Source organism: Monodelphis domestica, chromosome 2 (assembly GCF_027887165.1).
Source record: "Monodelphis domestica isolate mMonDom1 chromosome 2, mMonDom1.pri, whole genome shotgun sequence".
Lineage (NCBI taxonomy): Eukaryota > Metazoa > Chordata > Mammalia > Didelphimorphia > Didelphidae > Monodelphis > Monodelphis domestica.
The window spans coordinates 53,994,789-54,009,752 of record NC_077228.1 but is presented as its reverse complement, the minus strand read 5'-3'; the positions used below and the strand labels follow the sequence as shown (position 1 = coordinate 54,009,752).

Here is a 14,964-nt window from a genome sequence, read left to right as displayed (position 1 = left end):
ATGGCATGACATTAAAAACCATAAATACTTGGTCCTTTCTAAAAGTCCTAATAGACTATTTTTGAGAGGTAATATGGCATAGAAAATAGGTAGCTGGCCTTGAGAACAGGAACACCTGGATTCAAGTCATGCTTCTTAAAGATATTATTTGGGTAATCTTGAGCAATTAATTTTACTTCTCAGTGCTTTAGACAACTCCCTTGGACCGTACTTTGCAGAGAAGCTTTTGACTTGCACCGGCACTCAATAAACTTCAATGACTTCCTATTGTTCCCAGCAACAAATACAAAATGCATTCAAAATCTTTCTCCTCTTTGCTTTTCAGTCCTTTTACAACGTATCTCCCAATATATACTCTTCTATAAAGTGACTGACTTCCTAGATGTTTGTTCTATGAATATGATACTTTATCTCAGTTCTGGGCATTTTCATTGGATATCCCCCATGTTTGGAAAACTTTTCCTCCTCTGTTCCAACTACTCACCCCTTTGGCTTAATGGAGGTCCCAACTAAAATTCCACTTTTAAAAGGAAGTTTCCCCCAACCTCTCTTAATTCCAATGCCTTTTATCTTTTATTTCCTATTTATCTGATATGTAGCTTGCTTTGTATAGGTTGTTTCATCATGTCATCTCTTCTGTTAGACTGTAAGCTCCTTGAGGGTAGGGACTGTCTTTGTCACTTTTTTGCATCACTAGGATTTAAAAATGTTTATTGATGGGTCAATGAACTTCCATACTTAGGAGTTTCCAATTAGAAACCACAAATCTAGTATCAATCCTAAGGAAACCAAAAATAAGTAACATGTAACATTTATAATTATAGATGTGCCCAGAAGAGTGTCCAGCATACCAGCTATTTCCAGTGAAGAAAAGGGGAAGGAAAAAGAATGTGATGAATGTATCAAAACACCCTTCTAGCCATGACTTGTGGTTGCCAATATGCTGAATATGAACCAGAAAAAGGGAAATGAGCAATCATTCCCCCAAAGCAAGTCTATAATGTTAGCAAACACTTAAATGAAATGGCAGCCACTTACACTTTCGTCGTCCCATAGTATCTATATCCTAGGGATGCTGAAAATCCAACCACCACGGCCGGACTGAGGTAGCCAAAGATATAAAAATTCTTATGTAAGAATCCCTTGTTGTAGATGACTCCGACAACGATGAGATAGAGGTGGATGCCTTCGATGCACATCCATGCAAAGGCAGCTAAAAAGAAATAATGTAGCAATCCAGCAATGATTGAACAGAAGAGCTAGAAATCAACCAAAGAAAGGAAGTTGTAAACAATTTTTCACTAGTGTGGAAGAGCACAACTTTCCCTATTGCCTATATATGCCACTTGGTAGCATGATTGTGTGAATTTAACAGTTATGAAAATGCCTTAACCTTGTAAAATTAAAATATTCAAAGATGAAAGAATTTAGTCTTGGAAGGAATTTTAGAGGAAGTGCTGCTACTGATCTTCATCACTGGAATAGGAACTGGACCTGTGATTTCAATGGTATGTAGAGCTCCCAGGTAAGCAAACTACCTTTAGTGATGCCACCAGGATCTTTACTACAATTTCTCATCTTGGAGAATGACTCAGAACAAGTAACCTGACTAGGGTCACTCATTATCATTTATAATTATTATTTAGATAGCTGTGGAAGATTTGTGAAATACTCTTAATATGCTTTCTTATTTGATTTCCCAAATAATTCTACTCTTGCTGACAAGATGAAGAATTATGGACCAGAGGATATTTCAGCAGATTTAAGATATAATGCAAGATTGACCCTAAAGAGTAGTTATTGAGAAGTTAATGTCAACATGAAAGGAGGTTTCTAATGGAGGGCTCCCATGGATGTTTCCTAGGTCTTATATATTTTTGTCAGTGATGTAGATGAAAACATAGGTAGTAGTAATTCCTGATTATCTGATGATTCAAAACTAGAAAAGGGAAGAATCACACTGATTGACAGGGCTTCAAAAAGGTATTGAAAGAATAAAATAATGGATCACATCTAATGAGATTAAACTTAAGAGGTATAAATGTAAATTCCTCCAATTATTTTTAAAATAACAGTTTCTCAAATATGGGATGGAGGAGGCATAGTTAGAAAGTGATTTGTGGAATAATCTCTGAGGGCTTTAGCATAATGGAAGCCCAATATCAGACAGTAGTATTCCACGACAGCCCAAACAAAACAAAACAAATCTACTCTAACATAATCTTGGGATGCTTTAAGAAAGTCATATTTACATAATAAGAATAAGAAAAGTTACTCCTATTTGTCTTTCCTCTAGTCAATCTGCTCTTGAACTCTTGTTCTACTGTGGACACTTCATTTGAATTCGGACTTTGCTTTCTACACTTTTCATTTTTTTGATATAGAATGCTTAGTGTGGTCATGAATTTAGACCCAGACCTAGACTTTTCAAAGAAGTTGCTTAGGGAATAATCATCAATGCTATTATTTGAGAAATGCTAAATGCTTTGTTTTAGAAGAAAAAACCCCCTTCCTTCCTTCCTTCCTTCCTTCCTTCCTTCCTTCCTTCCTTCCTTCCTTCCTTCCTTCCTTCCTTCCTTCCTTCCTTCCTTCCTTCCTTCCTTCCGCCCTCCCTCCCTCCCACCCTCTCTCTCTCTCTCTCTTTCTCTCTCTTCTTTCTCTCTTTCTCTTTCTTTCTTTCTTTCTTTCTTTCTTTCTTTCTTTCTTTCTTTCTTTCTTTCTTTCTTTCTTTCTTTCTTTCTTTCTTTCTTTCTTTCTTTCTTTCAACTGCAAATGGGGATTATAGTACTTGTCTTGTCACCGTCACAGAGTAAGGAGTGTGCTTTACAAACATTAAAATGTATTTTTATATTAAAAGATACAACCTCTGTAAAATAATAGTGAACTGCTTTACTTTTGAGTGACTACTAGCTCTAACTCTAAGATTCTATGAAGAAGGTGTTTTTTTTTGAGTACTGATAAAATTTTGCAACTCATTTCCAGAGATGTGCAACCCTGATGAGATTTTTGCTAAAGAAGTAAACATAAATAGGTATATAAATTATACTGATATTCCAAAATTTTGATCTCCCCTCCATTTGATTCTGACTCTTGGCAAGAGTGATGGTGCTTCAGAAAGGGACAGTTGGGGGAAAATAATATTCTATGCTTCATGGGAATGGCAGATGAAATCCATGTTCCCAGTCAATAACTATGAGGAAGTTAAAAAATAGTCAGAAAATACCAAACACCTACCTTATTACTATTTGTATTAATTCCAACAAGGAAAACAAGCTCTGCCAGAAAGAGGCTGCAGCAAAGATTCTTGTGAATAGTTGTCCTTGTGCTCTGAATTTCACTAAAAAACCAGAAGGTGAAAATGCACATGGCGAGGCAGACCAATGAAATGATTATTCCAAGTTGAGTGATCCTCGTAAGAATATTGTAATCCTTAATACCCTGAGGGCCAAAAATAAGAAAAATTCTTAAGAGACCAACTCAATTACTTGTCATAGGATTCTCAACCTACAACGAACCTCTTTTTTTTCCTTCCCTGAAACATTAATCAAATGGAAGGTAGGTGGAGAATGAACATTCATTTAAATGAGAAACATTTTGGCATTTTTGATAGCCTCTTCTATAGTGGAAATCAGTTATAAATCACGTAGACATTAGGTTTCAGGGAAATTAGTGTTTGCATTTTTGTATTGTCTATGATAAAAATTAGCATGATGATTTAAAAATGTCCTCACTAGCATTTGGGTGGCTTGAATACCTCAGTTCAAATCTAGTCTATTTAGGGCAGTTGTGGCAAACCTTTTAGAGATTGAGTGCCAAAATTGTACCCTCACACTACATAGGAGTCAGCCTCTTACCCCAGACAGAGGAGGGAGGAAGTGCTTCCATTGGGCTGCTGGACAAAGGGGCAGTTGATGGGATAAATATCCTCAGGAGCATTGGAGACGGGGAGGAGAGCAGTCCCCACTCTGGCACATGTACCATAGGTTTGCCAACATAGCTCTAGGGGCAGCAAGGAGGCACAGTGGAGGGGTAGCTAGGTGGCAGAGTGGATAGAATGCCACATTGAAATCAGGAGATCCTAGGTTCAAATCTGTGCTCAGACACTTCCTAGCTATGTGACCCCAGGCAAGTCATTTAACCCCATTTGCCTAGCCCTTGCCCTTCTCTCTTAGAGTTGTTGCTAAAACAGAAAATAAAGGTTTTAGGAAAAAAACAAAACAAAACACAAAACAAAGAAACAAATCCAGCCCCATACTTGTTTGCTGTTACCCTGAAGTTACTTACTTTCCCTCAATTGTAATTTTGTCATCTATAAAATAAATATTGCTTATAAAAAAACAACTGAAAGAGTTGATATAAGTATTCAGTGAAATAACATATAAAGCACTGTTTAAATCATAAAGAGGTATCTATTATTTTAATCACTTATTTCTTTATAATTCTAGAACAATTTATTAATGAATATATACAAAACTGATAATTTAAATTCATAAAATGTTACAAAACATTTTTCCTTTTCCCTTTTTTTAAAAACCAAATAGTGATTCATTTAAAACATGATGAATATCCTACATATACAGAATATACTAAATGTGCAGAATATTGAGCATAGCTGCTATAGCTCAGAGACTTTGAAACTGGTTGCTTAGGGTTTTCTTTTTTGTAATTAAAGGAATATATCCTGAAAGTGTGGTTTCTCTGGCTTACCTGGTATCTAGTAAAAGGAATCTTTGAAATATTTGCCTGCATATGAGTTTGGAAAGGATTCAGTTGGCCATATATTATACTCAAATATAGATTCTAAATATTGGCGGAGTTATTCCTCAGTTTTAATTTAGGTCATGATACAAATTGTAAAAAAAATTCTTTTTTGATGAATATTTATCTATGAATCAGAAGATACTTTTCCTGTATATATATATATATATATTCACACCCATGTCGACACTTGAATTTGGGGCCACTAAAGCAACAATTTCATGGGTTTGGAGGAACTTGCAGTGTGGAAGCTCCTTGTCTCCTTATAAATCAATAAACCATCTGTAAATTATATTGTATATTAGTTATATATCACATAGAGTAATATATAAAATTATAATATAGTATACATATATAATATATAAAATATAGACCTGAAGTCTTGAGAGATCCAGTGACTTAATTATGGTTATTTAGCTTGTAAATGTCACGTATAGGACTTGAACTCCAGGCTTCATAACTCTAAAGCTACTCTCTACTTACTAGGTCACACATGCCTCTGACTCCCTCCTTTTACCTTCTCTCTTTCTATCTGACTCTGCTTTCTATGTGTATGGATACTTACATGTAATCCATATCGTACAAATAAGTGTATACAAACTCATGCACAAACATTTCCCTTATATATACATAGATTAGTGTTTCAGAGGCATTTATATAATGATAAATAAGAGTCAGCATTTAGTAGGATTGTAGAGTTTGCAGAGTGCTTTATAAATATTACCTCATTTTATTCTCACAACAACCACGTGTATATGTATATGCATACATAAATATATATACACACAAATAACTAATCATATTCTCTTAATGGTGGTAATTTTTTGCTAGTGTAAGGAAAACATTGTTGTATTCAATCATACAAATAACTAAGTTTTTAGTTAACAAGATATACAACCATACTAATGTAATAATTTACTAAAGCAGGTTAAATAAATGAAAAATCTGACTGTCATTTCAAACAAAGAAATCTGGAATAAGTTGCTACACCGTCAGTGAAATACATCCTGGACTTGAGGATATAGGAACATATAGGCTTAAAAGCAAGGCTATTTTTTTTTTTTTTGTTCCGTAGAATTTACAAAAGAGAGATGAGATGGAATCAAAGACATATTCTCTTCTTTAGGAACACTCAACAAAACCTCCTACAAGTCTCATCTTGTTAATACTAAATGGTAAAAGCCCCAAATGCACTTACAATAGAAACACCTGAAGACATCAGAATAGCAAAATGTGTCAGATGATTACATTTACATGAGGTATGAGTAGAGTTGGAATGCATCAGTTCACAGCCTTCTGTAGACCAGCTGCCATTCAGAGTGTCACTTGAGTAGTTCCAAAAGGCACACTTAATACTAGACTTTTCTCTAGGCTGAAAAAGAAGTGTACTGTTTTATTGAGGGAGAAAGAAAAGAAATTTTTCATTTACTTTGGCATATTTGAAATGTAACGCTATGATACTCTACGATCTGTGATCTCAGTGTTGGTTTTTCTTCCAGTGGTACAGTTCTTGAACCATTTGCACCTATCCCTTTTGTGTGACTTTCAGGTTAAATGGGGACCCATTTAAAAATGTATGTCATTCAAGTGAACTTGAGAAAGGAGACATATTCTAAGATCACATGTCCCTGGTAACATCAGATATTCTAAGATAATATAAACAATAATGTAATTGAAGAAGCACTAAGAATCTACTGTATGAATCTCTGTAGAAGATAAAAAGGTTAGATAAGAAATTGGCTTTGATTTTAAGGAGTTAATAGACTAACAGTGGAATCAGTTACCAAAAGAGGAGGCAGATAGAGAAGAGGAAGAGAAAGAAGATGAAAGAGAGGATGAGGAGATGAGGAAGAAGAATAGCAAATATGATTATTATTAACATTTTATAGGTGATTAAACTAGGGCCAATACAAAGCTTTGTCTCGAATCATACAACTTGGAGATACTGTAGGACACCGAGTCCATCACTCTTTCTACTCCATGGCCATGTTTTAACATGCACACCACTTTCTAAATTATTACTGTTCCTAATCATTTTAATCATAGAATCTTCATGGATTAAACTTCTCAAAAATATGAATTTATTTGCTTTTAGGAATGGAATTGGATGAGAATCATGCTCCATAGAGGTTAGGGGATGAACTCTGAGAAATCTTAAATATCTTTTAAAAAAATTCTAAAAATAAGAGGTGAAAGAATTAGACCTAGAAATGGGATTCCTAAATTATATAGTACTCAGAGATCAGAACATTCTCATTGAAGTAGACATGCTACACTGGGAATCCTAAACCCAGGAAAGATGACTACTTCCTTATTAATGTGAATAAAAATATTGAACTTTGTACAAAGACTATATCGATTTTTATTCCATTGCCAATGGCCTTTTTGAATATAAGCTTTGTGACAATTGAGCCACAAAGTTGCTAATGGTACTTTGAATTGAATTTTGAAGTAGTTGGGTCAGAGTTTTCTGTGGTGGTATCCTTGGATGTTACACTTTCTCATTACATTTTCTGTCCTGGTAATCTTACTCTGTACTGGGAAGTGTGTTGAGTTGGTAATATTTTGTATTTCATATCTTTATGTAAAATTTTCATGCTATGCTGGTTTAGTCTACTTTAGACATACAGGTAAGAATAAAATATAATTTATTTCACAGAATATCAATGGATCATCCTGCATTTATTAAGAACCTTCTGTGTGCCAGGCATTGAGTTAGGTATTTGGAATAATACTGAAGTACTTAGACATACTAGTTTTTGTGTGTGTACATGTATGGTATGTAGAAATGTACATATATGTTCAGTCATTTCAGTCATGTTCAACCCCATTTGGGATTTTCCTGGCAAAAAGCCATTACAGTGGTTTGTGATTCCCTTCTTCTGCTCATTTTACAGATGAGGAAACTGACACCCAAGGCCACATAGCTAGTAAGTATCTGAGTTCAGATTTGAGTTCAGGAAGATGAGTCTTCCTCATTCCAGGTCCATCTCTTTATCCACTGTACCATCTGCCTAAACGCAAGATGGTAGATACAATGAATATGTGTCAAATGACAAAATGGTGACTTCTTTTCTTTATGATTACCATATGAAGGTAATTCAGTTCCTCCCATAGTAAAGCAATTTATTGTCATCTGGACAGAGATGTCACACTTTGAGTGCTAACAGTCAAATTAATCTTTATAGGATTAAAAACCGCATTGTTCTTGGCAGCCTTTTTGTCCTCTTTCTTTTGTGTGTGTGTGTGTGTATGTGTGTGTGTGTGTGTGTGCATGTGTGTGTGTTTTTACTATGTCATCACCAGTACTACAGAAGCAAAAGGAGGCTATGCAGGACTGACTTTTGTTTTAAGGGTTGCAAGGGCCAAAGAATTCATTACTTGTTGACCACCTACTGGGGAAAAGTCTCTCTAACAATAGCATGAGTGGTTCTAGGACCAAAGACACTTTTTGGAAAGCACTTTAAACTCTTTCTGCCTGGAAGACCCTGATAGATCTTGGAATCCCTTGGAAGAGCTTTTGAGAAGCTTGAATCTCCTTCTCTAGAAGGATAAAGCAATAGAGTGGGGTGGATGGTGAAGGGCGACTTGAAAGTTCTAAACAAAGTGAAGAAAATATTTGCATTCCTTGTGTTCTCCAGAGTAAGAATTATGCAATGATCAAGTACTTTGCCTCAGCATGGCCATGAGGGCATAGAGGAAAAGGGCCCACTATGAAGATGGTTGCAGCTTTATACCCAACATCTGTCCCTGAAAATGTAGCAAAATTTGATGGACTTCAAAATATTATGCAGACTAAGTCAATAAATACTTTGATATTCAATTACTTCACTGAGAAAGTAGACACAGGGGAGAAAAGTGAAAAAATATGTTCGAAAAATGGTTTGAGAATTAGAAATGAAAGAGACAGAAGACTTTCAGATGACTCGGAAGTCTCATGTTTGCATATCATGAATATTTTGTTTAAAAGAATTGGAACAGGTTGAATTGGTCAGCATGAAAATATATCAGAAGGAAAGAAATTGATTATATACTAGCAGATGAGATCACTAGCTGCTGATATGGGAATCACTCATGAATTATCTTTTTTTCAGTAAAATCATCAAATTAAAGAAAATGATGAAATTGGCATCATTTTGGAAGAAAGGATAAAGACAAGAAGATACTACATAAAATGAAATGTTAAACCCAATCAGTTTAAATAAACTGTTTACTTCTCAAAATGGGAAAAAAGATAAAAAACAAAGTTTTGGACTCTATTATGCCCATATCTAAGAGAAATGTAGTTGATGTAAACCAATCACCACAAGAAAGAGATTCAAAGGTCCTACGGGAAGGCAGCTTGAGTGGTTAAAGGACTGGAAACCATGCTCTGTGAGAATTAGTTGCAGAATATAGAATGTTTGGTTACATGAGAAAGGAATGTGTATGAGCGTGTGTGTGTGTGTGTGTGTGTGTGTGTGTGTGTGTGTGTGTGTGTGTGTGGTGTGTGTGTGTTTATGTGGAGGGACACAGTATACTGATTATTTTAAAATACTTTTAATATCATCATATGGAAGAGGGATTTGGATTTTTTCAGGGGCCAGAACCAAGAACTAAATAGGTGGAAGTAACAGAGAAGCAGCTTCCCTTAAGGAGAATAAAACCATTCTAAGAAATGGAGTTATCCAAAAATTGAAAGTAGGGAGTTTCAGATCATCAGAAGTCTTCAAGCAGAGGTTAGGGACTCATTTGTATAATTCTCTATGTACTTTTTGGCACAGTGTCTAGCATGCCTAACTGTCCTTGAGAAGGGATTATAAGGAAGTAGGCACAGACTCTAGAGAAACTGAAGATGAAAGAATTCTAGAAAGTCCCCAGCAGCCAATTTTATCTGGACTTATCTGTCCTGTATATCTTTCTTTTTTCTTACCATCCCAAAGTAAAACCTTTTTTTACTTGCAAAAAGCCCCACATTTTAAATAATAAACATTTAAATGTTTGTTGATTGTTTGATGGTAAGAAGAGGAGATTCTTGTTCAGGTACTTTAGATACCAATTGACCTTGAAAGTTGCTCCTAACACTAAGCCTCTATTCTTTTGTGATTGCTGAATAAAATAAGGCTGATTTTCTGTTTCTGAAAAATCTATTTTCATTTCTGAAATTATTCACACCTTTTTTTCTCAACATGATGTTCCACAATATGTTTAATGTTGCGGATTCCTATTTACTTTCTTTCCCAGAACAGTTTGTTTCTTTCCACTGTACGATGTGTTTGTTGATGTACAGTGACATATTTTTGTTTATGTGTAGGCATGCCTGGCCCTTTTGTTATAGCAAATGCATCTTTTTTTTTCCCCATTAAGTATGGAAATGATTGGTCAACTACAAGTTTCTCCATATGGCTTTATTGAGACATTTTAATCATGTACTAAGATGTTCCTTTATAATAGTACTCTACTCCTGGAAAAATCAAGACATTTTCAACTACTCCATATGTGAGAAGTGGGAAATAAAAAGAATAACTGCCATTTAGATAGCTTGCTATCTAAATGATCTCATTTCATTCCTAAAACAACTCTTTGATAGAGGGCATACAGGTATGAGGATTTCCATTTGATAGAAGAAACTGCCCAGTTATAGGATGGGCAATACTCCTCCTGACTCATCATTTATTTAGAGTCAGGAGGGATCTTGGAAGCTGTCCAATCTGGCCTTTTTATTTTACAGATTAGGAAACTGAGGGCAGAGAAGTTTAGTGTCTTGACAGAAGTCACAGAGTAAGTGGAAAGGGTGGAACTGAAAAGATAGCCAACTCAGTTCAGAGAATCCCTTTGATGCCTTCTCCTTTACACCTTTGCTGCCATGAAGCATAAGGCACAGAATTAGAGGATGAATCTTGAAAATAATGATTTGTTGGGTCTTATAATTCTTGAGATTTTTTTTTATTTTCCTGGTGTTGTGGGTTTTTTTTTTAGTATTGTTAAAGAGATTTTCTTAATTTCTCCTTCCTTTTCTTTAAGAGGCTGGAGAGCAAGATTTCTAAGTGGAGCAGAACTGACCAGGGTCAGTGAGACAGAGCTGAAGATTCTTTTACCAAGGTGATGAGGGGAGAGATAAGGAAGGAACTGGGTGGAAGTTGGGTCTTTTGCCTTTGGATCTCAAGAAAGCAGGAGGTCTCTCTCTCTTGTTTCTGGCATTTTGGTTACTGACAATTGGGGATAGAAATGATTTAAGAAGTTTGTGGGTGTTGAATGTCTGTTTATTTAGGAAGATAAGTAGTTAGTGAATTAATTTTAAATAGTGTAGGTAGACCTGGTCTTTACCAAGAAAGAAGAACCTGTCCTTTGAAAACAGTTAGAGTAGGTTTTTAGAAATTTTACTTAGGATTAGGAATTTAGGTATAGTCAAAGGGCATTAGAATAATAATCTCTCTTTCCTCCTTTTCTATTTTCTATCTGTACTTCTAAAAGTAAACTAAGTGTTTTATTCAACTGCTTTCCTCACTTTTGTCAAACTATTACCATTTAACCCTTACAGTATATAAAAGGGATATAAAGATTTAGATGAATGTGTGATCTGATCAATGTCAGTATTCCCTTCCATGGTACAGACTACCATGAATCTACTCCTTGTCTATGTCTTTCCATAAAGTTTTTCTTATTAATCCATCCAGCATTCTGGATGTCTTTTCAAGAGCCCTTGATATGTTGAGGGAAGAAGGAGACTATGGGACCTATCTATTTGTCATTCATCCTGACATCCTTTACATTGTCTCTGCACATTTTCCCAAATCTATTCCAGTGATCCTTCCACTATTCAGTCCTGGGCCTGGCTCATTGCCCTCTTCTGGTATCTGTCTTGGCAAGTGAACAAAACAACCAGAGGATGAAAAATGAATGCTTGAATACATGACTGGATAAATGAATAAAAGCCAGTAAGTATTCACTCTGTGCCATGCATTGTGCTAAGTTCTGGGGTCACAAATGTAGATGTAAAGACCATTTTCAAGAGCTGTACAACCACAGGGAAGGACAAGACATGTACAGGGATGGTTACCAGGGAGGCATCACTCTGGGCCAGAAAGTTACAGTTTTGGTGACTGGGTCCATAGAGGAATTACTTGATATGCCCCTTCTAGGAACAATAGTAGAATTGATTTGATCATGTTCCAGAAATGTAGATGGGAGGAGGGAAGACAACCATAGAGGCAAAGCATGTTTTCATTTATTCTTTATTTTCTTTGCATCCCTGGTGACTGCTGTAGAGAAGAAATTTAGTAAATGTTGTTGACGTGACTTGGGAAGATGATTGGGGAATAGGAAATAAAGTAAGCATAACTAGAGAGATTGAAGGGCAAGTACCTACAGGACATAGCTTTTGGTCTGTGCAGCAGAGCAGCCTTCATCAAAGACAATAGAGCTACCATATTCTTATATAATCTCAGAGTTGGAAGTTAGTTATCATTTATTCCAATATATTCCTAAATAATAATCTCTTCTACAACATAAGTGACAAGTGTTTCTCTGGGAGATCTTAAATGAGGGGGGACAACCAGTGACTTGGGAGGATACCTCAGGAAAGGGCAGTACAAGTAAATGAATAGAGAGCATTCCACACAAACACCATCTGTACTGGAGGTGGTAATTTTTAGGGCATTGAGGGATTCAGTCTCAAATGTAAAGGAATAATTGAAAAAGACAGTGTTTTTTTTTGGGGGGGGCAGTGATTAAAAAGTTCAAAGGAAAGTAATAAAAGGAATTGTGCTAACTTTCTGATGAAACATTTTTGGACTACTGCTATTTAATCTCCTTGGTGAATTTATTTATAACCTGGCCCAAACACTTTGAAAGTCCTGTGCAACATACCAATTTGAAACAAGGCACATGAATTCCCTTCCTATGAAAGTGATATATTTCACCAGACCCCACAACTTCACATTTTCTTGTAATACATAACACATTTTCTTGAGGACAAAGTGACTTTTAAGGGAAACAAGATCCTTAACACCAAACCAAAGTCTGTTTAATTTTAGAATCTCTCTCTCTCTCTCTCTCTCTCTCTCTCTCTCTCTCTCTCTCTCTCTCTCTCTCTCTCTCTCTCTCTCTCTCTCTTATTTTATTTTATTTCTCTCTCTCTGTGCATATAAATATATACATAATAGATACAGATATAAATACACAAATGGGTGAGTAGATAGATAGATTGACCAACATTCCCCACTATAACCCAAGCAACTTACCTTTACATGACTTAAAGTAAATGTGATTTTCTCAAGCTGGTAGAGTGCCATTGGTTTTGCACTAATTGAGACAGACACAACTGAGGAGATCACAATTTCCTCTTGTTCAGGACTCTCGTGACTCTCCGTTTCCTGTGAGGCACTCTCAGGTGATGAAAGCAAAGCTCCAATACTCTTATAACACAAAAGCACAACTGTGATGGTTCCTGTTAATCAAACAAACAATATTTGGTGGGCTTTCCCATCTGAAACAACCTATGAGACCTTGACAGAAGCCTAATAAATGCTCTATTTTTTTCTTTAACATGCAAAGTTGCAAGGAATCTTTTGGGAAAATGAAAAAACTTTTCAAACTGAAAAACGTCTTACGGATATAACTATGTATCTTGCATCCTTTTGATAAGATATAAGTTCTTTCTGACAGGGTCTGACTTCCATTTGAGCTTTTGCCTTTCCATTGCCAAATAGTGTTTTGAACAAGGCAAGTACTTCAAGTCTTACTGAAATGAATAATGTGTTTACCTAGCACACATACCAACAAAGGAAAGGCAGAAACCCAGGGCTATAAATATACAAACATCTAAGATTAGGGGTAGGTATTTTTTTTTGAAAGCAGTTTTCCCCATATACAGAATATGTGGAAATGTTTTATATAATTCCATAGTCCAATCCAGAATAAAGATAATTAATATGAGAGTTTGCAGTTTACAAACAGGAAAAGTACATGACTAGGATGCTAGATGCATTTCAAATATTTTACATAGGACAGAGTTCTGAATAGAAATTGTCAACAAATTTTATAATTTGAGTCAGAAGGATTCTAAAGGTCACTTAGATTGATTATCCAGTCATTTTAAGGAATATATTCCTGAAATGATTTAGGAAAGCCATGATAGATGCATCCAAATATCTAAAGAGCTGTTAATGTAGAAGAGTAATCAGACATATTATGTAGAACCATGAAGTCTAGAACTATGATCAGAGAGTCAAAATTATAGAGAGAAGTTTCTTTTCAGAATGAAGAATACCAAGCTAAGAACCTATTAAAAAATGGAATGTTCTGGAATATAATGAGTTTACTAGATGACCATTTATCAAAGTAGTTACAGAAGGAATTCCTGCATTGGTTAGAAGCTGGACTAAATAATCTTTAAGACAACTTTTTTTCAACTCTAAATTCCATGATTCTATGATTCTAATCTTGGATTCTAATCATTTATTCTTCCAAGAAATGGAGAATGCACTGCTCTGTAAGGTAGCACATTCCATCTGCCTCCCTCTAATTCCATTTACTAATCCTAGTCCTAAACTCTGGAGCAGCATAAAATGAATCTAATCCATTTTTTCACATGCCAGTCCCTTAAGCATCTTAGCGTTAGTCTTATCTTTTTCAGGCTAAGCATCTCTAATTCCTTCGATGGCTATTCACTTAACATCGTTTCCAGAAGTTTCACTATGTTGCTAATTTGTGTCTGGATATTGACTTGTTTGTTATGGTCCCTGTGAAAAATATGACTCAAGAAAGGAATCTTATGCTACCAAATATCATGTGACTAGTGTATTTTGGAGTGAAAGTCTTTACTACTGTTGTAGACAATTAGTTGCTTGGTATTATTCAGGCCAAATACTTTATTTTAAAGATAAAGGAAACTAAATTCTAAGAGGTTATGGTTTGTTCAAGGTCAAACAAGTGAGAAAACAGATCTCATTGCTCTCAGTTCTGTCTTTTCTACCACAGCATTTGTAATAAATATATTCTATTTTTATTAAGGAAATAAAAGACTTCATGGATTTCTTTAGGAACAACAACATACTCATGTTCAGTTTGTGGCTAATTAAACTCCCTAGAACTTTTTCATGTGAATTGCTTTAAAGTCAGACCACCTTCATCTTATATTGTGCAGATGATTTTGAAGCTTGTGTCTTGATTTTTGATTTTGTAGTCTCAGCTCCTAGAAATGTCAGCAAATAACAGGTAGCTAAG

The 14,964-nt window shown here is 35.4% G+C and overlaps 1 protein-coding gene across 1 annotated transcript in view; it reads right to left on the bottom strand.

Annotated features, from left to right (window-relative positions):
• The window catches only part of ADGRL4 (adhesion G protein-coupled receptor L4), a 139,417-nt gene that overhangs the window by 24,392 nt on the left and 100,061 nt on the right, over positions 1 to 14,964 (bottom strand). The window contains exons 9-12 of the mRNA XM_056815447.1: positions 12,981 to 13,186; positions 5,957 to 6,130; positions 3,235 to 3,438; positions 1,039 to 1,259 (exon numbers count right to left, since the gene is read on the bottom strand). Of these exons, the coding sequence (XP_056671425.1) occupies positions 1,039 to 1,259; positions 3,235 to 3,438; positions 5,957 to 6,130; positions 12,981 to 13,186 (805 nt within the window). The remainder of the gene's footprint in view (positions 1 to 1,038; positions 1,260 to 3,234; positions 3,439 to 5,956; positions 6,131 to 12,980; positions 13,187 to 14,964) is intronic.